We start from the raw sequence: 25,997 nt of genomic DNA, 5'->3' as shown, positions 1-25,997 counted from the left end.
TGCCCCAAGGCCACAGCACCTGCTGCACCAATGAAAGCTGCTAATTTGTTCAGTATTATGAATGCGCTCAGTCGCTCTAATGGGGTTTCGTGATCTGGGGCTTGACCTGTCGTGGGCAGGGGCGTAACACAGGCCCCCGCAGCCCACGCATTGCGGGGGGGCCACCCCCGCTCCAGGGGCCCCGGCCCGGCCCCTCAATACATGAAAGATCATTTGGATTTTAATGGTGCGTTGTGCGCACGCTGCTCTGAGCTCTTAACTGATTGTTGCACCCCGGCCGGGGCCCTGGCCTGACTCTGAGGCTAGTTATAATGGTGCGCGGGCCCCGGCCGGGGCCCCATGACGTGAGGCTCTTAAGAAATTGCAGGGCCCCACCGGGGCCCCTGAGGCTCTTGGTTCTTGCAAATGGTGCGGGCGGGGCCCCGGCCGGGAGGCTAGTTAAATGGTGCATGGGCCCCCGCAGGAGCCCCGTGAGTCTATTTCAAATTGTAATGGTGCGGGGGCCCCTGCTGGGGGCCCCTGCCTTAGGCGGAGAGGCTCTTTATTCATGGTCCAGTCAGGGCGAGGCTCATTGAAGTCTCTTTATATTTAATAAATTACGGGGTGGGTGAGCTGGTTTCACTTTCCGCCTCCCCGGGACGCGTATGCGCGCGTTAGGGTGGGGGTGGGGGGCGGTGGGGTTGGCAGAGCTGGTGACCAATGCCTGGCCCCTGATTATATTTGTCATGACTCATGACATGCGCAAAGCGTGTGGACGAGTAAGGTGTTGCATCGAACAAGAGAAGAAGACCAAGTCCACTGCGTCACCGACCGGGCCTGCCCTGTAGCCGTAATTTAAATTATTTAAATTGCACCCCAGCTCCCTACCTTGCTAGCTAGCCTTGCGCTGGTCGCAGCCTCTCTGCCCGTCCCGCTTGCGGCCTTGAACACCAGCTAACAGAACTGTGGGCCAGGCTCCAGGGCAGGCCCCGCCGCCAGACCTCAGCTCAGGTGAGTGATTTACTGCGGCCCTAACGCTGGGATAATAAACTAGGTTGTGTGTTAATATTTAAAGTGGTCCAAATCACACATTATCCCCAGCATTGAGATCGGAGGGCGGCGGGAGGCTGGCAGAGTGAGACTTTAAAATAAATCCCTTCTATCTAATTCAACGCACGCACAGTAATACCCTGTTTGAACTTTGAAGTACGTAGTGTAAACACCCGGTGTGCTGTTTTAAATATCCGGTAAAATAATCAGACTTCTTCCAACAGTGACGCTGATTGACATTATGGAAAAGATGCCACTAGTAACAACAGCGCTACAAGTTCATACCAGTAGAAGAAATGCGCAGCGCTATACAAATGCCGATTACTTAATGTGTGCAAACCATGTCTGACTTTGCATAGTGTTCAAGCTGCTTGCCTTTTCTGATAGGCAAATTGCAATTGTAAGTGGTACGGTCATGTAATTAACAGGTGGGAAAATGCTTCTTGTTGGAATTTAAGAAGGCAAAGGCCCGGCGTTTATTTTTTATTAACCATTCCAGCCTGTGTCAGGGGAAGGCTGTTCTATTGTTTGGGCCCTGCCGCCTTTCCTGTGCCAGGCAGTACCAGCACCTGTAAAGGGGGCAGATGCGAGGTGGAAAAAGTCTGTTCCAAAGAGCTTCAAAATCTGACCACAAGCTCTAAATTGGGAACACTTTTTCATTTGAAATAATTAAAGGGCATAAACTATATGTTTTATTGATATTGCCAGATCAAGTACAGTTTGAAGTAATTGCTCATGGAGCTGCGGTGCCCTGCTGCTAAGGTCACAGTCCGGTTATAAGGAGCCTGTCTGGCTGTAAGGAAGCCTTCCTGCCTGCCTGCCTGCCGAGGTTGAGGACGAGGTGGCCGGCTACCAGGTACACTCGGACACCTGGGATCACTCGGAAGCCATCTCGGAGGAGCAGAGTCAGAGAGGAGTGGAGCAAGAAGAGAGCAGAGGACGAAAGGCGAAAAGAACAGTGGCAAGGGGTGAGTGGAGCGCATGACTGAGTGTGGCAGCTGTAGCAGCTTGCTGCAGAGAGTGAGCCCAGGACCCTGCGGAAACGGCCTGGTTGCGGTTTGCGGAGGGCCTGGCGAGCTCCGGCTCAGCGTACAGATCCTCACCACCGGCTTCCCTGCCTCACCAAACGCCACCCTCGCTGCCTCTCCACAGACCTCTGCTTACCGATCCAGGGCTGCTGTGAAGTTGCTGTGAAGTCGCACCAGTGAGCAGTTGTGAGTAATGGTTATATGGCAAAACACTGACACTTGGACACCAGCAGTTCAGCTCTTCAGGCCAGCTCTGGCTGCTGAGTACTGGGACAAACAACAAATGCCTCCGCGCGCATGACCCATCCCACTTACAATATGTGCCCTGGCACTGGTGAGGCGTTGAGGAACCACCTGCCTGCGCGCTCGGTGCTGCGAGCCACTGGAACAGGAACATGCCACAACTTCAACAGATAATGGCCCCGCTGGGCTCTTACAGACTATAGCTCAGCGCAGACGTCATTATCAACAGTTTCCCCACTCGCCAAACCAACCTAAGTTCCTGTCCCAGGACAGGCTGAAGCGTCATTACAATTACCATCTGAGGTGCTATCGTGCACTCTGCCCGGAAACAGAAATCTTTCAAGGGGCAGGGCAGTGCGAGGGCGGGCGTACGACTTCAGGTTTATTAACTGTTGCGCTGCTACGCACTCCTCCGTGCCCCGTACTTCCACAATGCATTTTGGTGTCACCCCATATGATGGTGTCACCCGGTGCGGTCCGCAACCCCTGCACCCCTCTAGTGACGCCACTGCCTCAGGGATACTTGGGTCCGTCCGATGGAAAGGACCACCATCATTCACGTTGTGTAAAGGCGCCAACAGAGAGAACCAGAACGCGCTCCTTTTGATTAAGGATATTCTCACACGGCCATGCTAACGAAATCACTCTGTGTGCATATCAAATATGGAAAGTCGAATGCTACACTATGTTTCCATACCCTCCACAGGCTTCGGACACAAGTCTCACCATCAAACCATGCTTCTGCAGTCTATTAAAAGGTCCCGAGAGTGTAGGTTCTTGAGTGACCAGAGAACAATGTAGATGGCAGTGTCTAGCGTGGAGGGCTAAATACTGTCGTACATCCTTCTACAGAGGTCTCCATGAACCGCTATTGTTCATTTATTGGGAAAAGTTTGATATATTTAGTTTTTTATTGGAAGTGGAGACGACTTCTAGGGGCCTGCAGATACAAAGGTGCTCTTTCACCGCCACAATACTTTCCACCTGTTAGAGCGGTGACCGAACACTTCATATGCCATCCATTACTGGGGACGTGTTGGTCAATAGCATACTAAGTGATGCCTGGGGTATCCACATTAAACATCGTGAGGTGTCCACTTAGTGAATGGTCCCCTTCGGGCTGGGGAGGGGTGGGGGCGATCATATTTCTTCTGTGCCAATTCAACTGAAGAGCCATTCTCGCAGAAATGCCGCTTATCAACCAATAACCTCCTCAAAGGAGTCCAGAAAAATAACTCGACTGCAGTCTTTCACCACAATGAAGCCGAATCTATCTTTCCTCAGAAGACGCTGTCCCGAGAGGGATTGTATATTAATAGGGGAAGAGCCATCCATGAACAGGGTGGTGACGTAGTTATTCGTCTCAATGGGGGCACCACAGCCAGAAGAGAAATTAGAAAAAATCGTTGTTCAGAAGTTATAGAACCTGATAATTGAACCAGACACAGGTTATTCTAGCGATTGGATTTTATTACAAGACCCTGTCAAATGAGATGGTAAGAGAAGGAGGGGAGAAAGGCGAGACCCTGATGTTCTCTTAAATGAGGATGGTGGTGCTAAAATATAGGGTGGTAACAGGGTCTCTGAAACATCACTTTGTGATGTGATATTAGAATACTAAATGACAGCAACAGAGGATGACCAAATGTAGCATGTTGAGCAATGAATGGAGGGGTTGGGACTTTAAGTTTTGAGACTTTAATGTGACTTGGGGATTTGAGAAATGAAAGGGTGTGGAAACAACAGATGAAACAAGGTCATATGTTTCGAGAAAAGAAAGGGTGTGGGAACCGCAGATTAAACTAGATCATATGAAAAAGCATATGCTGCTATAGTGACCATATGCATGAGAAGGTTATATGAATAATTGAGATTGAGCATGATTTTGAAATTGAGTGTGGAGGGAGATTAACAGGAAAGCCTTAGGGCAAACTGCAGGATAAGGAAGACAATGAATGTGCATGAGTGGTTTGTATGGGAGCAGACTGGATGGGCTTAAGGGCAAACATAAAAGCGAAAATAATGGGCAACGGTGAAGGGTTTTGGATTGATGTGATTCTGTGGCTGCAGAGTGTACTGCATAATTTATCACATTTAACACATAATTTGCAAATTTGAATAGAAAATGTTGTTTCTATCTCAAATGGATAAAACTAACATTTTCAGAGAATGTGTTTCATCATTTACCTTTTCTTTCCACTTAGTTTTGATAGCCGTGACACATATTTTTGTTTTCCATTGAGCCTAAATCTAGTAGCCCAGACAATGGTAAAGCTCTGCTGCAAAGTGCTTTTGGGGGCTGTGATTATGATGATAAAACCATATTTCAATGAAACTATGAAATAATTTCCAAACTTCATGGTAAATATAGAGTTTATACCACTGAATTTTGCACAATAAATGCACACACACGGGCGTGGCTACGAGCGTCAAGATGTCGGTCGCACCTTAGATATGCTCCCGACCCCTCCGTCATCCGCTCGATCAGCCGCTGCCATCGGGAACATTTGACACCTTGTGCCCCGTACCTGGGTGCCTGGGGGCCCCCCCCCCAAAGCTCCTTTCTAGTCGTGGAGCACTGAATCCGGATCGGTTTGGGCGGATTGTGTGTCCCGGATGTCCTCAAAATGGCGGCTGTGGCAGCGCGGACTTGAGATCTCTGGATGGTCTGCGGGTGGTCCTACATGCCCGCGGGGGGAGCTCCTTTCTTCGTGGGCCCCTCCCTGTCCAGAACACACCGTGGCCTCCTCTGTGGGAATTGCTGGTGCCGACTCAGGGGCTTAGTGCTGCTGCATGGAGACGCTGTGGGCCTGACGTGGCTGTCTTGAGCAGCTCAACTCCCATGTGGTGGAGCTGGGGAGTAAGTGACGTTGCGGCTCCGCGAGGGGTCTCAGTGCTCGCGGGCCACTTATGATGCTCCTGAGGGCCCCACTGGATCCTTCCTCCTGACCATCTTAGGGTGTACAGAGTAGCGGGACATCTTCTACAGAGTGGTGAGCTGGTGCCGATGTGCCTCTGTGGACCCTGGGGATATCGGTAGCCCGCTGTGGGCCCTGGGGATATCGGCGGCCCGCTGTTGACTCTGGAATTTGCCTGACTGTTCTGCTGTCACGGCCTAGCGGGGAAGCGGCCTGCGGGGGGGGGGGGGAATCCCCCTTGTGCTCATGTGACCTTGCCCTGCTGCTTGCACCATTGTTGGCAGTGCCGCCCCATCGCCAACTGCTGTTTGGACTGGTGTCTTCGGTGTGGTGAGAATGTACCTGCGGGGCTGCTGACTTTCCTTGTTGCTCTCGAGGCCCTGCCTGGCGGCCGCTGGGGGCTGACGCTTGAGGTGTGCCCCGCTGGGGGTGAAGATCCCTCCTGGCTACTGGCCGGGGGCTGACCTGGCTCTGCCTGTCGGAGCTCGGCTCTGCAGGTGCCTTTGTGACTGTCACCAGTGCTCTTTGGGGCCTTAGTGTTGCGCCTGGGGGCACGGGGGCCCTCCCTGTTGTGCTTGTAGCCCAGCAGCCGCTGGGGGCTGGCGCTTGTGACGTACCCCACTGGGGGTGGAGGTCTCTGCCGCTGCCATGTGTGCTAGTACGGTGTGCCTGGCGCTGCGGGACTCTGTTCAAGGTTTGTGAGTGCGTCAGCGGTGGGCCCTGCTGTCCCTGACTGCGTGCGGCGGCGCTGTTGGGCCCCATCACACCGCGGTCGTTGGACTTGTGGACTACCTTAAGTGACCCCCTTGGGGCCTGGACTGGAAACCCGGGTGCCGCGGACCCCCATCGCAGTCCGGAGGTGGACTTGCTGGGCTGGTTCCTGGACTGGAAACCCCCGGTGGCCCGGCCTGCTGTAGGTTGTGCTGGGGTTGTGGCCATCCCTGGTAGTGACAGACCTACGGAGGCCAAGTGGTGAAACCTGCTCGCTCCCTGCTTGCCCCTGTTGACCTTGGGGTCTATGCTGCGGGCCCCACCGGTGGTCGGTGGGGGGCCTACAGCGAGCGCCTGTGCCTTGAAGTGGAGGTAAGGAGTGGGGGTGCTGAGGCATCTGGGTTGGGGTGGAGGACTCGGCCGTCGGTTGGGCAGAAGGCGGGTGTGTGGGGCCCTGGTCACCTCGGCTTCCTTCCTTTTGCTGTGTCTCCTCCCCCTCTCCCCCACTCCTGTCGCACCTCATGTGACCTGCAGCCGAGGTGGGCTAACCTGGCTGGACCTCTCCTTCCCAAGCCTGGCGCTGTACAGTACCGTACTCCCGTGATCGCCATGTGCAACAGTATTGGAACTGACATTACCCCTGTGGTTGCTGGGGGTTGTCTGGAGTGGAGTCTGGCCAAGGGGTCATTGAGAACCCAGACCTCCCTGGGGGCAAAACATGGGCAGAGCGGACAGATCCGTGAGGGTCCCCTCCAGCCAGACCAAAATGGACCACTTCACTACCCCCTACGAGGTCGTACAGTGGACTTCCTTGAGAGGTGGCTGAGATCGTGGGTCCCTGAGGGAGCCTTGTCCCCATGGTTTGCGATTGAGCGGGCTCATCGGTCCCTGGCCCCCCAAGCCAACGCCGGGCGCTCCTCCCTGCCCGATCATAATGCGGGTTCTGAATTTCAAAGACCGAGACGCTATCCTGTCTGAAGCTCGCAAACAACGACTCCTCCACGAAAATTGCGCCATTGTGATCTTCCCAGATTACACCTGCGACGTCCAGGGCTAGCGGCGCTCCTTTGGAGAGGTAAAAAAAAAGTTAAGGGTACTTAACATTCAATATCGGCTCCTCTTCCCGGCTCGTCTGAGGGTGGTATTTGAAAACAAGACACTGTTCTTCGACAGCCCGGCAGAGGCTTGGACCTGGGCGACGGAGGAGTGCCCTCTGCGGGCTGAGGGTCATGTCATGGGCAGGGGGATGCGTGGGCGAGGTAGGTTGCTGCGCTCCCTCCCCTCCTCAGCCTCCGTGTAATAACTCCTGCAGGTGCCGTGACCGGAGGCGGGCCCACTCAGACTCCCCGCCGAATGACACACAACAGCCACCCCAGGTTGAGGAGGGAGCGTCGAAAGGGAGGCGTTCAGGTTCGCCTGCCCGACTGGACGACGGAGGGGATGCGTCTCGGCCCTCCGTGATTGATCTTCAGGACACAGACCTCTCCTGTAGACCGATGGTGTTGAGGGACCCTGCTTGAACAGGTCTCTGCCCGCTGGGCCTTGCTCCGCGGCCGGAGACAGCGCACTGTTGCTGATCTGTTCCTAACTTTCCGATGGTCTTTGTAAACACGCATCCGCTCACAAGGAGGGGTCCTCCACGCTTCCCCATTCCCAGGCGTTTTAGTTTGGTTGTTCGCCCTGTGTACTGGGTATTGTTTACTGGGGGGTCAAAAGATGCTTCTGTTCTTGAAGTGTAGGGTGGGGGGTGGGGGTAAGAGGGGGTTTGGGAAAGTTCTTCCCTGTATGTTGTTCTGCTTTTTGTTGGTTTTTGTTTCAGCTATCACGGAATGAAGCAACTTACCGGTGGGAGGGATGGGTGTGTCCCCGCAGTACGCATTCACATGCACCACCATAGGCTCCCAAGCGCATCTGTACACCCAAAGCGCGCGCCCCGCCTAGACCAGGAACCGTCTACTATGACAGATAACACTTCCCCTATGGTATCTCTCCATGTGTTGTCGTGAATTTTCAATGGTCTGCTGGATCGACACAAACGAACAGCGGTTTTAAGGTACCTGCAGCGTCTCTGCATAGATATCCTCATGCTTCAAGAAACGCACCTTTTGGGTAACTGCTGCCCCTTCTTGGCTCGTTATGGCTACCATAGGTTATGGCACTCCCGCTTTTCCAGAGGCTCGCGAGAGGTTGCAATCCTTCTAAGGCGTACACTGCCTTTTGTCCTCTCCCAAGTGGTACATGACCCCCAAGGCTCATCTGTGACAGTTTGTGGATTGCTGGCTGGTACACTCCTTACTCTCATGCCGATACATGCCCCGCCCTCCATGCTTGCGCCCACGCTTGCACAGACTGCTTCCTTGCTACATAACTTGCCCGCAGGCAACATCGTCATTGCGGGTGACTTTAATGCAGTCTTAAGTAAGGCAGGGTTGTGTCTTGGCACCCTTCTTATTCTCCTTATATACAAACAGTTTGGAGAGGGAGCTCCTGAGGGGGGCCCAAGACCTACCCCAAGTAAAATCACACCTTATTCCCACTCTGCTTTACGCAGACGACGCCGTCATCCTGGCCCGTACCCCACGTGAGCTGCAAAAAGCAATAACCAGGTATGCGGATTTCATGGGCAGCCTCCGTGATGGGCTGGATGGGTCCAGGAATGACAAGCTGTTTTTTAACAACGCTATGATGGTGGCCAAGAGGGACATTGCGGTGGCCTGGATAAGCCCCGACCCTCCTAACCTAGAGCGGTGGTGAAGAGGGGTAGACTGGTGTGCAACCCAAGAAAAGGCCCTTTAAAACACCAAGGGGTGTGTCAAGAAATACTGTAAAGTGTGGAGCAAGTGGTTGGGGACTGTGGAGGGTCTTGACTAACCTGATTCCGAATTTCGTCTATGTTCTTTTATGGGGGTCGTGATTGGGGGTATAGTGCTTGTGTGAATGAATGTATACTGATTATTACCCTGTATTGGCTGAATTGTTTTTAAAATCAATAAAATTTGCCCATCAAAAAAAATGCACACACACACACTCACAGTCACACACATGACACCTTTATTTCACAGCTGCATCCCATGAGGATTCATGGTATGGGTCCCCCTGGCATCAAAGAGAAAAGACAGTTTCTTTTTAAGGGCAATTTTATTTCAATAAATACAAACTCCAATATATTAAATAAGTTAAATACTATGTGTAGGTCACTGGGACGCAAAAACTTCTGTCAGTGATTATTGAAGCTCCTCTCGATTGGTGGCCGGCACCATCCAGTGAAGCCAATAGTTGTGGTTGTAACAATATAAGATCTCTGTCTCTGCAGTATTCTGTCACACGAGACTGGTGAGATCTGACAGGACCAGACATCCTCAGAGTACCAAAATAAATAGAATGTATCATCAATATCGGTATCAGCATTACATTAAAATTAAATTAAAAGGACAGAGGGTAAAATATAATATTCAAGCAAAGAACGCAAACAGAATGCAACAGTATATATACATTGGATCTGTGCCCGTGCATCCTGAGGGGCGTGGAATTGAGGATCTGTCGCTGTACACATCATCAAGCACTGACTTTCAGGTCAATGCCTTGTTGGAGAGTGAAGGGTAGAAAACATCTGCCTATCAATCCACTTGAAGTATGATGACAAAAATGTATTGTGAGCTGTCTATAAGAATGTCCGACTCCACTGAAGTCTGTAAGTCCGTTCTGGTAATGTCTTCCTTTCGGCCCGGGCTCGACGAGGATATACGGCCTCAGATTGTGATGCTTCCATTTCCGGTTAATAAAGTGCAAATGGCAGCTGGCTCAGGTCTTGTGCGGATGCTGCTGTGGTCAGTAGAACAAGACTGGTCGTAGCACGTGGGAGCCTCACACCTGCGCGTTCTTCACGCGCTCGAACGTCTGCATGATGTGGGTGGTGGGGACGCAGCCCTCCCTCACGATGCTCAGGATCCCTGGAAAGGAAGAAGCACAACAGCATGAGATTGAGAGAGCTTGGACAGGGCTGAGGTCTGTGAGCAGCAGAGGGAGGGGAAGAGACAAGCATAATGAGCACAGTGGGGATTGGCCCCTCAGGAACCAATGGGTGAAGGAGTACAGATGGGGCCGCCCTCTCACATGGTATATACTGAAAGGAGAAAGCATGGGTCTGCGCCCTCAAGGAGACATTGAATGGCTGGGGCAGGGTGGGATATCATGGAAACAACAAACAGCTAAAATACAGACACAAAAACTTCCACGGCCAAAATATCTTCCACACACAACTATCTCCATGCAAAAATGTCGACCAGCAGTAAACTCACTATCAAGCACTTGGCCAATAAACTCAGATAGGAGATGGAATAGTAAGTTAACTCTGTATTCCTATGATTAGGATGTGAGTCTCACTGGAATTAGGAACTTTTAACAGGTCGAATGCTCTTTAAAGAGACATTTGTGTATATTTGTGTACGTCAATATTTCATAAATCTGCGATTCCGACGTCTCTATTTTCAGATGGGATCAAAGTAAGAACCTTCAGTATCGCGTAACTCCGGCAGGGTGGGATTGTCCCCGAGAAAGAACGATGAGTTGGGGGAATATAAAGATCCCACCTTGAGGGATATTGTCTTACTGAGGGAGGCTCTGGGTCCATGTGCTGACTAAGTCTGGGTGAATTTTTAATCACTATTCCTAAATTTGCCAAATTTGCGTTAGGAAATTTGCATCATTTCTTCATCAGTGCAGACGGCTTTGAGCATAAAATGTCTCCGTAAGAAACATTTTTGTCTAAGTCTTCTGCCAGTATCTAACTGGACTTTTTAATGTGCAGTATGGACTAACTACCATGAAATGTTCATGCAGCCACATTTTACACCGTTCATGTAATTTAAAAAAAAATGTTTTATCCTCATACATTTGATCCATATATATAAATGGAGAAAGAAGAGATAGCCATACATATCCTCACTTTCCAACCGTTCATGTAATTTTTGCAAAATTTTGTGAAACAAATTATGCAACATTTTACACGAATGGTGCAGACTAATGATAAAGAGAAAGGCTTGTTAATTTGAGAGTGGGGTCAGGAGTCGGCACAGGTAGGAAACCTCAGGTGGCATCCCTGCAAACTTAGACCAAGCGCTTGAAATTTTCCTCAGGGGCTCGATAAAGTGCATCTTTTAGTTACGCATTCATTCTGGCCCCTTCCATGCTTCAGCTGTCCATTCATTGTGGGCTTTGTAGGTCTGTCTGCCTTGGACACCAGGAATGCACTGGACCAGGACTGGTGTTTCCCAAATCTCATGGCAGGTGTTTGATGGGTGGGGAGGTGTGGGGGGGGGGCAGAGCCCTCTGTTCACATCCATGGATGCTCCTTAGTCTACTTTGCGAATAGCAGGGGGAGAGATGAAACAGAAACAAGCATTGGTTGAGACCCACCTTCGTCTATCCTCAGACAGTTCACCACCGTGGAGCCCACCATCTCGTAGGAGTCGCCATCACACAGCACCCCCTCCAGCTTGTGTCGAAGACGCCTGGAACACAGAGAGGAAATACAAAATCACTAATTTCAAGTAATCATCGACAAAGGCTCAGGTGCTGGGGATTGAGGGGAAGCCGCAGGCTGGCAAACATCTACCTGACCTCAACCTCAAGTGGTCAAACACACCTGTGTTTAATGCGCCCACATATAGGCTTATGCCAAGCATCTCAAACACCCTGACATATGGCTGTGATATCACAAACACTGTTACCCCTTCCTTCACCTTTCAATAGAACCAGTAAACCACCCACCATTCAGAAGACCCCAAGTAACCGCTCAACGCTAGCCCAATCCTTATAAAAACAGAACTCATTCAAAGTAGCGCATCACCCATCAATACTCCTACGCTTTCCCTTTAACCTTTCAGAATCTTCAGCTCACGCCCTTAGCAACCCTTGCCCCTGCCCTCAGCCCCTAGCAGCCATCTAGTAACTCTCAAACCCCAGGTACCATCTCATCCACAGAAGGCCCAGTCACACCCTTTTCCTGATTCGAACCCCTGTTCTGAATGAGTACTCACGAGATGACCATGTCATGGTGGGTGCTATCACACTCCCCGCTGGGATTGGCGGAGGTGATGGCCAGAGGGCCGGTCATGTCGGTCAGGTGGGAAGAGATAGTGTGGTCCGGCACTCGGATCATAATGGAGTCTTTGGTGCCCACAATGTCATAAGCTGGTCCAACTCCTGCAGGAGGAGAAAATAACAAAATTAATCAGCAACATGTCAGGTGTGAGGGAGTGAGCATTTGTGTTTGACTGTATTTATTTACTCTGCATCCTTAACTGAGGTGCTGTATAGCAATTCCACCAGATGCAGCCCTAACAACTAAAGCAGCATTTTCACCATAATGTCAGTGCCTTGGAGGGGCGGAGCCTCATGCCTAGAAGTGCCTAAGAGGTGCTTCTGGCTCCGCCCTGCCCCAAGCCCTCTCCTCCAATAGAAAGCTTGCTTGAGGCTGTTGCTGGTGTCCTGTGGTGTTTTCACACTCCTTAATGGCGGGGGGCAGTTCAAAGCCTCCAAAGCGAGCTGGAAATCCACGGTTTAAGTGGTTTCCAGCGTGTTTCTCTGTCACCGTGTGATATCGGCTCCTCACCGGATGACCGTGTGAAGGGAGCCGATGTTGTGTGTCACACGGTGGCACCATTGGAGCTGGCAGGGCTGCAGATGACAGTGCTTAATTTGAGCTGATGTTTGAATGGTTTCGCTTCAGAACACCGACACTTAATTGAGGTCCTTGGAAACATGATTTCACTGGTTGTGCAGTGAACAGACATTTGTTCATTTAGTATGAAAGAACTTGTCCTACTACGAAAGTATTACAAACTATGAGAAACATGCACACATTGGTTTGTTCTGTCTTGACAGTCCAGCTGTCGGCAAGACATATTGTTATAAATTCTTTACAATAGTCTCCAACCAGAAAGTATTTATCCCTCATCTCATCCTAATTTTATTGCTGTTTAGTGTATCAGCCTGCCTGCATTAAGGACTATTTTACAACAGCAAAGTGCATTGACTCATCACACAATAAATTATGTATCTCATGCATGCACAGAATACAAAAAACAACGCTTCTTTGTTTTGATTTGTCATTGCTGCAGAGTTCATTTAATGTTTTAGTCAGGACCTGTGCAAGAGTCACATATATTTATATGTTTACACAAACACACATACATACACTCTCGGGCACACAATATATAATGGTGGACAGTCCAACTGTTTAAAGCAGGCATGCTCTGGTAAAGTCAATAGGGCTCGCTTTAAAGTGGTAATAAATGGAGAAAAGTAAAATCACAAATGCAGCTTGCTTGCATTAGTTCATTAATGTCGGACCTATTGATGGTGCCAATGCTTGTTATTTCAATGTCATTATCACGACAGAAAAGGGATTATTATTAAGCCACAAGAGACCTCTTCCAGACCCTGCCACACCCCAAGCATGGGCACTCTCTGTTGTTTCTCCCATTGGTGGTTTGGGCCAGGGAGGGCCAGGCCGTAGCTTGGCTTCCATCCCGGCTCCTGCTGTACTATTCACTGATGTGAGGCCGCCGGGCCATGGGACTAACTACATGAGATGTTGGACTGTACACAGAATGTACAAGTAATACCTGCATGAGTGGGGGTCTGCACACATTAAAGGGGTGTCTGGACTTTGATATGTGCATGCAATGGGTACATGAGAAGGGGTCTGTAGACATTGGGGCATGAATGGAGTGTAATTCATTCAAACAATACCAACAACAGATGGGAGTCGATAGACATTGGGGGGGGGGGGTGAATGGAGTGACAGGTGGGTGTAATACCTGCCTGAGAGGGGGTCGGTACACATTGGGGGGGCGGGGGTGAATGAAGCATGATCTAGACAAGCAGCACTTACATGAAGTGGGCCCACCCCTGAATGTCCCCAGGCACAACTTCTGGCATGTGTAGCCCTCACCCCTCTACCCTCCCCAGCCCACCCCTCTTTGAAGAAGGAAACAGACCATGCAGAAGAGGTCACACTCACCCATCCTCTTCAGCCACTCCCCCTTCTGGACAATGCAGCTGACACCCCCAGGGTAGACGCTCCCCATGAAGTCCCACAGCAGGGGGCTGAAGGGGGGTCTCACGGCCCGCAGCTGGTCCAGGTGGGAGATGCAGATACAGATGGGCTTCTCCAGGGGTCGGTCCTGCAGAGGATGTAAGAGAGGGGAGAAATGATTGGTTTAGAGAGAGAAGAGGGAGGTCATGACCTTCAGACATTCTGTGCAGGGTCACGTGCTACTTAAAAATGAGCTTAGACCCAGTCACACCACCTCTGAAAATAAACTAAATGTCTCTAGTGCTAGCCAAGAGATTGCATAAGTTAAAAGCCTGTAGGACCTTTTAATGACCTACAGCGGACAGACACTGGACAAAGAATTCAGTGCAATGGCACCTGCGGAGAAGGTTACTGTGTCTGAGAACGCAGACTCACTATGTGCTCTGGGGCATTAGCATCTTTCTTGTGCATGTGATGGATTCTCATTGGTCACTTCTGGCCCCGAAGCAGGATTTTCTCCTGAGGCCATGTGTGGCCTGAAGCCCTCGGCTCCCTTAGAGAAGGTTAGTGAGTCTGAGAACGCAGACTCACTGTGTGCTCTGGGGCAATAGAATCTTTCTTGTGCATGTGATAGATTCTCATTGGTCACTTCTGGCCCCGAAGCAGGATTTTCTCCTGAGGCCATGTGTGGGCTGAGCCATCAGCGCCCTAATCACCCCCATCCAGCACTCTCTGCACAGGATGATCTGATAACAAGTACCTTGGCTGCTTCCAATAATTAACTAAGTTTTGACACTGGAACTTTCTATGCAGATATTACCATGGTAACCCCGCACCTGCTGAATGGTTTTACCCTGACGTCTCCATGACAATATCTCTATATATACATACTCCAGGCTGGTATCACCATGGTAATCACACCCCTGCAGAATGGTTTCAGCCTGACGTTTCCATGACAATGTCTCCGCCCACAGGGTGATTTCTAACTGTTCTGGTAAAAGGTGCCCCTTATTCTCAATGACAGAGCATCTGTCTCGGACTCTGTAAATTCCGCCGGAAGTCCGCTCCTCGGTGCTCACCTTGATGGTGTAAATCTTCTGGATGGCCTCGGGGTGTTTGCAGGAGGCCGCCAGGGCGTAGACCGTGTCTGTGGGGACCCCGCACACCCCACCCTGGTCCAGCAGGGCGGCGATGGTCCTTAGACTGCCGGTGCGATAGGAATCGGGGCACACGCAGGAGTCGGACGCCTCAACTTTCTCCTCTGACTTCGTTTCCTAAAAAGACAGAGAGCAGACAAGGAGTGAGACAGCGCCACCTACAGCTGCCTTTGAGCAGCACATGCACATCACAGCGTTAGAGGACAGAGATGGATAATTTGAACATATCGGAAAGAATAGTGATCGTAACATATTGCATGTACTTATCACTGTACCTTGAAGAAAGAGGGTCCCATGGGAATTAGGTCCTTGCTGAAAATGCAGTTTCCAAGAGATGCCGCCGCTCCGTAGATACAGACGACACTGAAGACGGACAATACAGTGACTGAAAGTAACACCAAGAGGGGGAAATTAGACAAAGTTCATAAAATCAACAAAAGAGACAAGTGTGCTGATCAAGTTAATGTTAAACCAAGACAGAGGCTCCCTTCAGGAGGGATTTCAAGAAGGGAAATGCACCCCAAGGCAATAAAATAAAAACGTAAGACAGATTACTTTTCACTCGCCTTCTGTCTGTACGAAATTAAGTGTGGTGAAACATTTAAACTGGTACAGGAACTCCTATCTTGGTTTATACTTAATTATCCTGGCTCCTAGTGTTATTGGGCTCACCCCAACTCTTTGTATTATAAGAAGGTGATGTTAAGGCAGCAGTGGAGAGACAGGTACAGAAACTAAGACACGTGGAGGTCTGGCAGAGAACTAGACACATGTCAGGTTTGCGACTGACTCCATTCCAGCCCACCTTGCCTTGTAAAGACCAACTCTAGCAGAGTCTGACACGTAACTGACTCTGTTCACCCCCACAGCCCTTCAGAAGCACAGGCTTGTCAGGCACACTCCAGTCCTTTCTACAGACCACTTCCCTTTAGCCCCCACCACATGGCAGGTGGAATCAGGATGGCACTTGATAGATATTGCCTGTTTATTAACCCTTTAGAGATCACTGACATGCATTAACACACAAGAGGAACCCACAGTGAAGGCGTCCACTTACTCTCGAGCGCGAGGGGCAGGCATTCCAAGGTGAAGAGCAGGAAACAGACCATCACCGCCTCCATCAGCAGCGCGAGCAGCACCAGCAACACGTTGGCATAGGCGACTGTGGAACAAGCAGAACAAGATGGCGTCAGAGGCCGGAAATGACATATTTCAGAGGTCAGCGGGGGTCGCAGTTTAAGTCTTTAGATGAGGACGCTACGATGCCCCAGAACTGTCCATATGGACCATCGAGGGACAGACTCCGGCCTATATCCACTGCAGCCGGAACGTTTTAAAAATGACTATGTTTCCCAAGGTGTTGTACCTGTTCCGGGCTATACCTCTTCTCTTAGAAGAGAGAGTGATTAAACATCTCGAATCAATCTTTATACGGTTCATATGGCAGAATGGCACGGTCAGACGCTCTAGGCCACCTGGGCCGCAAGGATTCAACAGAGGGATGACTGGACCTCGGTATCTGGAGAGACTTACCCAAGGATATCAGGAAGACATTGATGACCAGGAAGGTGACGGCACCAACAGTGAATGCACCATAACTGTCGACGTGGATATTCAGCAGGGGACCTGGAGAGGGAAGAGGGGGGGCAGAGGGTTAGTCATGGATGAAACAGAACACAGGAAGGAGCTCTTCCTTCAAAGGCAGGAGAGGGCCAGGAGCAGAGACAAGGGATGGAGAGGACCATATACTGTCAACACCTCGATCATCTAACAGCCAATCATGGGGCTGGATGTTGACTTTTGATGATGTGCAAAACTGTATCTTCCTCCCCACCCTGAACAGGTGCGCCCCGATTTGTTGATACACACTTCCCTGAGCTCCTTATCCCAGTATAAGGTGTTTTCTCGCATGAGTCAGAAGACAAGCGAAAATTAAATTCTGGTAAATATGCCCCCGGGTACAAGAAATGACCAGTTATTTGAACAATAATATTCATGCCTTTTAGTTCTTCCCACACCTGGATTATCAACAATAGTTTATCAATAGTTTATCCAGACCCATTAATGGTTCCATAAGTCATTAGTCCCCTCCTACTGGCCACCTCTTCTTCAACCATATGCCCCCCACCTGGCAGCCATCACATATGACCCCTCCCAGGTACTTCATCAGGTTGCACGGGCCCCCCAGTCAGAGAAAGAACTGCATGTGATGTCATCAAGAAACTACCTGCATGCATGGCTGCTCCAAATGAAACCAATAACCAGAAATATACATGACCCCACTGCCCCTACTGGTGTGCCTGAGGATCTAAACCACTCAGAAGCTTCATGACACTGGATCCCTAGGACTTTTGTGCATACATTTTACACATTGTAAAGATTAAGATATCATAAATTACCTGCGAGTCGTAGCCACGCCCATGTGGCCCATACAGCAGCGTAAAAGAATGGTAGGACCGACCCAAATCTTCGCCCTCTCTGGACCACGATCCTGCAGACGTACAACTGGAAGAGAGCACCAGGGATCAGCACCCAAGGGATGGAGAGGTGGGCTCTGGTGGGGTCACTGAGGGACCCCTGGATGGCAGAGAGTGATGCCAGGCCATTGCAGAAGAAGAAGAGGGCATCAGGGAGCTGGCATCTGGTGGAGCTGACCTCCTGGCCCTCCTTAGACCTGCTGGTGACGCGCTTCAGGCTCAGCAGCAAGTCCTGGAGCGTAGCCGATGACATCACTTGGGGTCCAGTAGAGATCAGCGACTTATCAGCGATGGAGTTAATGAGGCTGGCAAAAGTGGCGTAGAGGGAGGTGGCAGTGTAGATGCTGCAGACCACTCCGAAGAAGATATGGGATCCCAGGAGTGGAATCTGGTGGATGGTGGAGACCGTGAGGAGGAGGAAGCATGAATTCTGCAGCACCTCCAGGAGGTCTCTGTTGAGGGACATCAGGCAGAGGATGCAAGCGGCGACCAGAAAGAACCAGCCCCCCACCATGCCCGCTCGGCTCTTGTCCACATTGTCCCCCATGAGGAGCACCGTGAGGATGAACTCTTCCCAGGACATCAGCAGCCAGAAGAGGCTGTGGAGCCCAAGCTTGCTGGTGTGGTAGACGTCTTCTCTCAAGTAACTGTAGTAGCTGGCGCAGAGCTGGGACAGCGCATTGATGCTGACCCAGATGGCGCCAATGTAGAAGGTCTTCATGTACCCAAAGCAATAAAAGGCAAAGATGAGCGAGGCCACCGCGTCGGCGATGTGTCCCAAGGCCATGGGCTCCGCGTACTTGGAATTCTTCTTGGTCTCTTCCCCGATGCCACTGGAAGAGGTGCTGTTGGCCGAGCCCAGAAGCAAGACGCTGAACAAGGGGTTCCCGAAGCCTGGAAGGACGTACCTCTGGGTCAGGCCCTTCAGGAGCAGGGCAGTGGCGCCATAGAAACCAATCAACACGATGAGCAGCTCCAGAGTCCCCGAGACCACCAGCGCCCACTGTCCGAAGAGCCCCACCGCCTCGAAGACCAGCGTGAGGGTGATGGCGCCAAACACGAAGGGCATGACGTAGTTAACGGTGGCCGAGCAGAAGGAGAGGATGAAGGCGACGGCGGTGTACGCCACCAGCCCTGCTACTGCGCTCTCAGCGACCGGAAGCGGGGAGGCGGCCATGATGGTTTGGCTGCTAGAAATGTTCAGCGTTTGTGTGGTGTTGTGGATGGTGGGGTACGCGCCCAGGACGACACGTGTAGCCCCGTAGCTGCTCCAGAGGGCGGCGAATGCCACAAAGGCGGTGCTCCCAAGGTGATCGTACTTCCGGAAGCACAGGAAGCCTGCAATGAGCTGTGTCAGTCCTCCAATCAGGATGAGATGGACCCCTGCAAGAGATAACACAGGCATTGAGCAACACGTGTGTTTGTGTGTGGGTGCGCAAGTGTGTACCCCCTCCCGCCAAGTGTCCTATGCATGTTATCCCGGCTCCACCTGTAACTCTTTGTGTGATCTGTGGCTTCCACACTCACCTGCCAGGATGTTCTCCACCCCTTCAGCGTTCACTTTGGTGTGGAAGGAAAAGAAGTTTTGTAGGGCCACCAGGAAGGCGCTGATGACGTTGGCAAGGAAGCCCATGACGGATGGTTCACTGTAGTACACAGAGGCGAAGCCTTCCATGGTGAGTGGCAGACCTGGGGAGGGGAGAGAGGGCAAAAGATAAGAAATTAACCACAGTTGAGAGGGAATAAGAGGTGAGATTGGGACAGGAGGTGAGAGGGAACAAGAGGTGAGATTGGAACAGGAGATGAGAAGGAACAAGAGGTGAGATTGGGACAGGAGGTGAGAGGGGCAGGAGGTGAGATTGCGACAGGAGGTGAGAGGGGTAGGGGGTAAGAGTGAGATGGAAGACGGGTAGCTGGGTGGGTAAATTGGTGCACAAGGTTAGATGGGGAACAGGGGTGAGACAGGAGGCAAAGGCCTAATATCAGACAGAGGTGAGATGGGAACAGGGTATGAGCGTGGGACAGTGAGTGAGATGGAAGACACATGTGAGTGGGAAAGTGAGTGAGATTGAAGGCAGATTAGAGAGGGACAGTGGATGAGATGAGAGACATTTGAAAGTTGGACAGTGAGTGTGACGGAAGACGTGAGAGTGGGTCAGTGAGTGAGAAGTAAGAGACATGAGTGGGACAGTGTGTGAGATCGATGACACTTGTGAGAGTGGGACAGTGGGTGAGATGGAAGACATATATATGAGAGTGGGACAGTGAGTGTGATCGAAGACACTTGTGATAGTGGGACAGTGAGTGTGATCGAAGACACTTGTGAGAGTGGGACAGTGGGCAGAATGCGATCCAGAATTGAGATAGGAACCGGGGGGAGGTGGGGCAGGGACAGGTAGTAAAATGAGAACAGCCAGTGAAAGGGGTGCAGGGGATGAGATGGGGTGGGCAGTGAAACTAAGACTAGGGCAGGGGGTAAAATGGAGCTTAGAGGTGAGAACAGGAGCTGAAATTTGGTGAAAGTTCACGAGGTGAGACGAGTTAAGGAGTTAAATGTGAACCAGAGATGAGAGCCACAGAGAGACGGGCAGGTGGAGATGGGACAGGTGTAAAGTGAGAGCGGGGCAGGCTGGACAGATCAGAGTAAAGCACTGTGAAGGGACAGGCTGTGCAGTGTGGAGAGACAAGGACAGGCCGTTCACACTGAAAGGTACAGGCGTGGACAGGTTTCTCACAAGAGGAAAGTATCAGAGAGACGCAAAGTTTGTACATACCGAGGGAGGGGAGCTCTGTTTTCCGTCACGGGGCCGCGCCTCCGTTTTCTTTGAGGGACCCTTGTGTGAGGGTCGGTGCTGTCTCTCCTCTGAGGGCTGCTCTGGTGAGGGTCGGTGCTGTCTCTCCTCTGTGAGTGCTGTTCTGGTGAGGAGCGCTGCTGTCTCTCGTCTGTGAGGGTAGCTGCTGTCTCTCCTCTGTGAGGGCTGCTCTGGTGAGGGTCGGTGCTGTCTCTCCTCTGTGAGTGCTGTTCTGGTGAGGAGCGCTGCTGTCTCTCGTCTGTGAGGGTCGCTGCTGTCTCTCCTCTGTGAGGGCTGCTCTGGTGAGGGTCGGTGCTGTCTCTCCTCTGAGGGCTGCTCTGGTGAGGGTCGTCTAGCTTCCTGTGTCCGAGGGTCTCTCTTTGAGGGTCTGGTCTGGAAAGACGCCCTGTGACGACCGGTCCTATTTCTGGGGTGTCTCTTTGAGGGCAGGCCAGCTGCTCCTCTTATGCCTGTTCTCGGCTCGGGCAGGTGTTTTATACACAATCTGAGGTGGGGGGGGGGGGGGGCTGCTGAGGGGAGCCCTGCAAGGTGAGTGGAATTTCCCCCTCGTCGCTAACCCTCCTCCACCCGTCACCTCACCCTGTCCGTCCTCCGAGCCCCTCCCACTCCAGGGGCCTCAAGAATGACCCGTATCTTTTATTCATCTTGAAACAAAGTTTAAAATTCAGAGATTTCTATTCCCAGGGCACAGGTCACCGAAGACAGAGTGGACTGTAATAAAACCAGAGGAAACACACGAAGGTAGAGCTCGAGAGACGAATTAATATTTAGTTTGAGAAACATATATTTAAAAGGTTTTTTGTAATAATGATGATGATGGTTATTAGTATTATTATATTCAAGGCAGGTCTGGGCGACGAGACGCAGTTCCCACACGGACACCGTCTGTGCGTAGTTTGTCCCCCGCAGGCGCTGCCGCGAGCCGGGGTTTCCTCGTGAATAGTTACTCAGAGCCGTAAGGAAGTGAGTCTGATTGTGAGAGAGGGTGTGAAAGGGGTCAACCGTGGACAATGAAATCACAGTGGCTGAACCAGGAGTGCGGGGAGTCCGGGTGGCCGGTGCCTGGGTCATACATTCACAAGGAGCTTCATGTGGTGCTTTCATGTGTGTGGGAAGTGGTGCCCAGGTATGCATTTTACAAGACGCTCAATGTAGTGACATTAGGAGTGTGGGAAGTGATGCCCAGGTATGTCTTTCACAAGAACCTCACTGTGGTGACCTCACGAGTGTGGGAAGTGGTGCCCAGGTAAGTCTTTCACAAGAAGCTCACTGTGGTGACCTCACGAGTGTGGGAAGTGGTGCCCAGGTAAGTCTTTCACAAGAAGCTCACTGTGGTGACCTCGCAAGGGGGGGAAGTGGTGCACATATATGTCTTTCACGAGAAGCTCACTGTGGTGACCCCACGAGTAGGGAAAGTGGTACCCAGCTATGTCTTTCACAAGAAGCTCATTGTGGTGACCTCACAAGTGTGGGAAGTGGTGCCCAGGTAAGTCTTTCACAAGACGCTCACTGTGGTGACCTAACGAGTGTGGGAAGTGGGGCCCAGGTAAGTCTTTCACAAGAAGCTCACTGTGGTGACCTCACAAGTGGGAAAAGTGGTGCCCAGGTATCTCTTTCACAAGACGCTCACTGTGGTGACCTCACGAATGGGGAAAGTGGTGCCCAGGTATCTCTTTCACAAGACGCTCACAGTGGTGACCTCACGAATGGGAAAGTGTTGCCCAGGTACGTCTTTCACAAGACGCTCACTGTGGTGACCTCACGAATGGGGAAAGTGTTGCCCAGGTACGTCTTTCACAAGAAGCTCACTGTGGTGACCTCACGAGTGGGCGAAGTGGTGCTCAGGTATGTCTTTCACAAGAAGCTCACTGTGGTAACCTCACGAGCGAGGAATGTGGTGCCCAGGTATGTCTTTCACAAGACGCTCACTGTGGTGACCTCACGAATGGGGAAAGTGTTGCCCAGGTACGTCTTTCACAAGACGCTCACTGTGGTGACCTCACGAGTGGGCGAAGTGGGGCTCAGGTATCTCTTTCACAAGAAGCTCACTGTGGTGACCTCACGAGTGGGCGAAGTGGTGCCCAGGTATGTCTTTCACAAGACTCTCACTGTGGTGACCTCACGAATGGGGAAAGTGTTGCCCAGGTACGTCTTTCACAAGACTCTCACTGTGGTGACCTCACGAATGGGGAAAGTGTTGCCCAGGTACGTCTTTCACAAGAAGCTCACTGTGGTGACCTCACGAGCGAGGAATGTGGTGCCCAGGTATCTCTTTCACAAGAAGCTCACTGTGGTGACCTCACGAGCGAGGAATGTGGTGCCCAGATATGTCTTTCACAAAATGCTCTGTGTGTGAAACTAGGAGTGCAGAGAGAGGTGCAGGCTCCAGCTACGCCTTTCAGAAGGAGCTCAGCTCCCTGTGGTGACACCAGGAGTGCAGGGAGTGGATCAGGGCCTTGGTACGCCTTTCAAAGGAGCTCATGTGGTTCCACTGGGGTTGAGGAGGTGATCCAGATCCTAGACATGTCTTTCACAAGGAGCTCCATGTGGTGACAGTCAAGTTGAGGGAAGTAGTGGAGGTCTTAGGTATGTCTTTCACAGAGAGCACAGGAGTGGTGCAGGGACCAGCAAAGTCTTTCACAAGAAGATCCATGTATCACACCAGAGCTAGATACAGTGACATCATGGCCAGGTCTGTGTTTCACAAAGAGCTCCATGTGTCACACCCGAGCTAGATATAGTGGCATCAGGAGTGCAGGGACCTGGCCACGGCTAGGTATGTGTTTCACAAGGAGCTCCATGTGTCACACCCGAGCTAGATATAGTGGCATCAGGAGTGCAGGGACCTGGCCACGGCCAGGGATGTGTTTCACAAGGAGCTCCATGTGTCACACCCGAGCTAGATATAGTGGCATCAGGAGTGCAGGGACCGGGCTATGGCCAGGTATGTGTTTCACAAGGAGCTCCATGTGTCACAACAGAGATATATATAGTGACCTTAGGAGTTCAGAGACAGGACTATGGCCAGGTATGTGTTTCACAAAGAGCTCCATGTGTCACAGCAGAGCTAGATATGGTGACATCAGGGGTGCAGGAACTGGGCCAGGGCCAGGTATGTGTTTCAGAAGGAGCTCCGTGTGTCACACCAGAGCTAGATACGGTAATATTAAGAGTCCAGTGACTGGGCCACAACCAGGTATGTATTTCACAAAGAGCTCCATGTGTCACACCAGAGCTAGATATGTTGGCATCAGGTGTGCGGGGACCTGGCCATGGCCTGGTATGTGTTTCACAAGCATATCCATGTGTCTCACCAGAGCTAGATATAGTGGCATCAAGAGTGCAGGAGCTTGGGCCTCGGCCAGGCATGTGTTTCACAGGGAGCTCCATGTGTCACACCGGAGCTAGATATGGTGACATCAGGAGTGCAGGGACCAGGCTATGGCCAGGTATGTGTTTCACAAGCATATCCATGTGTCTCACCAGAGCTAGATATGGTGACATCAGGAGTGCAGGAACTGGGCCAGGGCCAGGTATGTGTTTCACACGGAGCTCCACATGTCACACCAGAGCTAGATATGGTGACATCAGGAGTGGGGGGACTGCTCCACGGTCAGGTATGTGTTTCACAAGGAGCTCCATGTGTCACAACAGAGATATATATAGTGACCTTAGGAGTTCAGAGACAGGACTATGGCCAGGTATGTGTTTCACAAAGAGCTCCATGTGTCACAGCAGAGCTAGATATGGTGACATCAGGGGTGCAGGAACTGGGCCAGGGCCAGGTATGTGTTTCAGAAGGAGCTCCGTGTGTCACACCAGAGCTAGATACGGTAATATTAAGAGTCCAGTGACTGGGCCACAACCAGGTATGTATTTCACAAAGAGCTCCATGTGTCACACCAGAGCTAGATATGTTGGCATCAGGTGTGCGGGGACCTGGCCATGGCCTGGTATGTGTTTCACAAGCATATCCATGTGTCTCACCAGAGCTAGATATAGTGGCATCAAGAGTGCAGGAGCTTGGGCCTCGGCCAGGCATGTGTTTCACAGGGAGCTCCACGTGTCACACCGGAGCTAGATATGGTGACATCAGGAGTGCAGGGACCAGGCTATGGCCAGGTATGTGTTTCACAAGCATATCCATGTGTCTCACCAGAGCTAGATATGGTGACATCAGGAGTGCAGGAACTGGGCCAGGGCCAGGTATGTGTTTCACACGGAGCTCCACATGTCACACCAGAGCTAGATATGGTGACATCAGGAGTGGGGGGACTGCTCCACGGTCAGGTATGTGTTTCACAAGGAGCTCCATGTGTCACAACAGAGATATATATAGTGACCTTAGGAGTTCAGAGACAGGACTATGGCCAGGTATGTGTTTCACAAAGAGCTCCATGTGTCACAGCAGAGCTAGATATGGTGACATCAGGGGTGCAGGAACTGGGCCAGGGCCAGGTATGTGTTTCAGAAGGAGCTCCGTGTGTCACACCAGAGCTAGATACGGTAATATTAAGAGTCCAGTGACTGGGCCACAACCAGGTATGTATTTCACAAAGAGCTCCATGTGTCACACCAGAGCTAGATATGTTGGCATCAGGTGTGCGGGGACCTGGCCATGGCCTGGTATGTGTTTCACAAGCATATCCATGTGTCTCACCAGAGCTAGATATAGTGGCATCAAGAGTGCAGGAGCTTGGGCCTCGGCCAGGCATGTGTTTCACAGGGAGCTCCACGTGTCACACCGGAGCTAGATATGGTGACATCAGGAGTGCAGGGACCAGGCTATGGCCAGGTATGTGTTTCACAAGCATATCCATGTGTCTCACCAGAGCTAGATATGGTGACATCAGGAGTGCAGGAACTGGGCCAGGGCCAGGTATGTGTTTCACAAGCATATCCATGTGTCTCACCAGAGCTAGATATGTTGGCATCAGGTGTGCGGGGACCTGGCCATGGCCTGGTATGTGTTTCACAAGCATATCCATGTGTCTCACCAGAGCTAGATATAGTGACATCAGGTGTGCGGGGACCTGGCTATGGCCTGGTATGTGTTTCACAAGCATCTCCATGTGTCTCACCAGAGCTCGATATAGTGATATTAGGAGTGCCGGGAGCGGGCCATGGACAGGTATGTGTTTCACAAGGAGCTCCATGTGTCACACCATAGATAGATATAGTGACATTAGGAGTGCCGGGAGCGGGCCATGGACAGGTATGTGTTTCACAAGGAGCTCCATGTGTCACACCAGAGCTAGATATGTTGGTATCAGGTGTGCGGGGACCTGCCTATGGCCTGGTATGTGTTTCACAAGGATCTCTATGTGTGTCACCAGAGCTAGATATAGTGGCATTAGGGGTGCTGGGACTGGGCCACGGCCAGGTGTGTGTTTCACAAGGAGCTCCATGTGTCACACCAGAGCTAGATATGGTGACATCAGGTGTGCGGGGACCTGGCCATGGCCTGGTATGTGTTTCACAAGGAGCTCCATGTGTCACACCAGAGCTAGATATGGTGACATCAGGTGTGCGGGGACCTGGCCATGGCCAGGTATGTGTTTCACAAGCATCTCCATGTGT

At 51.4% G+C, this 25,997-nt stretch overlaps 1 protein-coding gene across 1 annotated transcript; it reads right to left on the bottom strand.

Moving 5' to 3' along the window:
* Positions 1 to 9,268: 9,268 nt before the first annotated feature.
* Positions 9,269 to 19,279, bottom strand: LOC147689231 (uncharacterized). The gene is made up of 10 exons (XM_086940044.1): positions 19,132 to 19,279; positions 17,527 to 18,987; positions 16,661 to 16,753; positions 16,185 to 16,289; positions 15,403 to 15,512; positions 15,050 to 15,244; positions 13,956 to 14,118; positions 11,968 to 12,133; positions 11,345 to 11,439; positions 9,269 to 9,879 (listed from the first exon to the last, which is right to left on the bottom strand). Exons 1-10 carry the CDS (start codon positions 19,277 to 19,279, stop codon positions 9,794 to 9,796), a joined length of 2,622 nt encoding a protein of 873 aa, XP_086796170.1. The 3' UTR covers positions 9,269 to 9,793.
* Positions 19,280 to 25,997: the final 6,718 nt, after the last annotated feature.

Source organism: Lissotriton vulgaris, chromosome 10 (genome assembly GCF_964263255.1).
Source record: "Lissotriton vulgaris chromosome 10, aLisVul1.2, whole genome shotgun sequence".
Lineage (NCBI taxonomy): Eukaryota > Metazoa > Chordata > Amphibia > Caudata > Salamandridae > Lissotriton > Lissotriton vulgaris.
The sequence above is the reverse complement of the archived record's forward strand: the minus strand, read 5'-3'. Positions and strand labels throughout refer to the sequence as shown.

What these genes read in the sequence shown, in the direction of transcription:
- LOC147689231 (XM_086940044.1), bottom strand. Translation starts at nt 19,279, where the DNA reads ATGGAAGGCTTCGCCTCTGTGTACTACAGTGAACCATCCGTCATGGGC. An exon ending in GGTGGAGAACATCCTGGCAG is followed by an intron (nt 18,988 to 19,131) that starts GTGAGTGTGGAA and finishes TATCTCTTGCAG; the next exon opens with GGGTCCATCTCATCCTGATT. An exon ending in GGCGTGGCTACGACTCGCAG is followed by an intron (nt 16,754 to 17,526) that starts GTAATTTATGAT and finishes TTCCCTCTCCAG; the next exon opens with GTCCCCTGCTGAATATCCAC.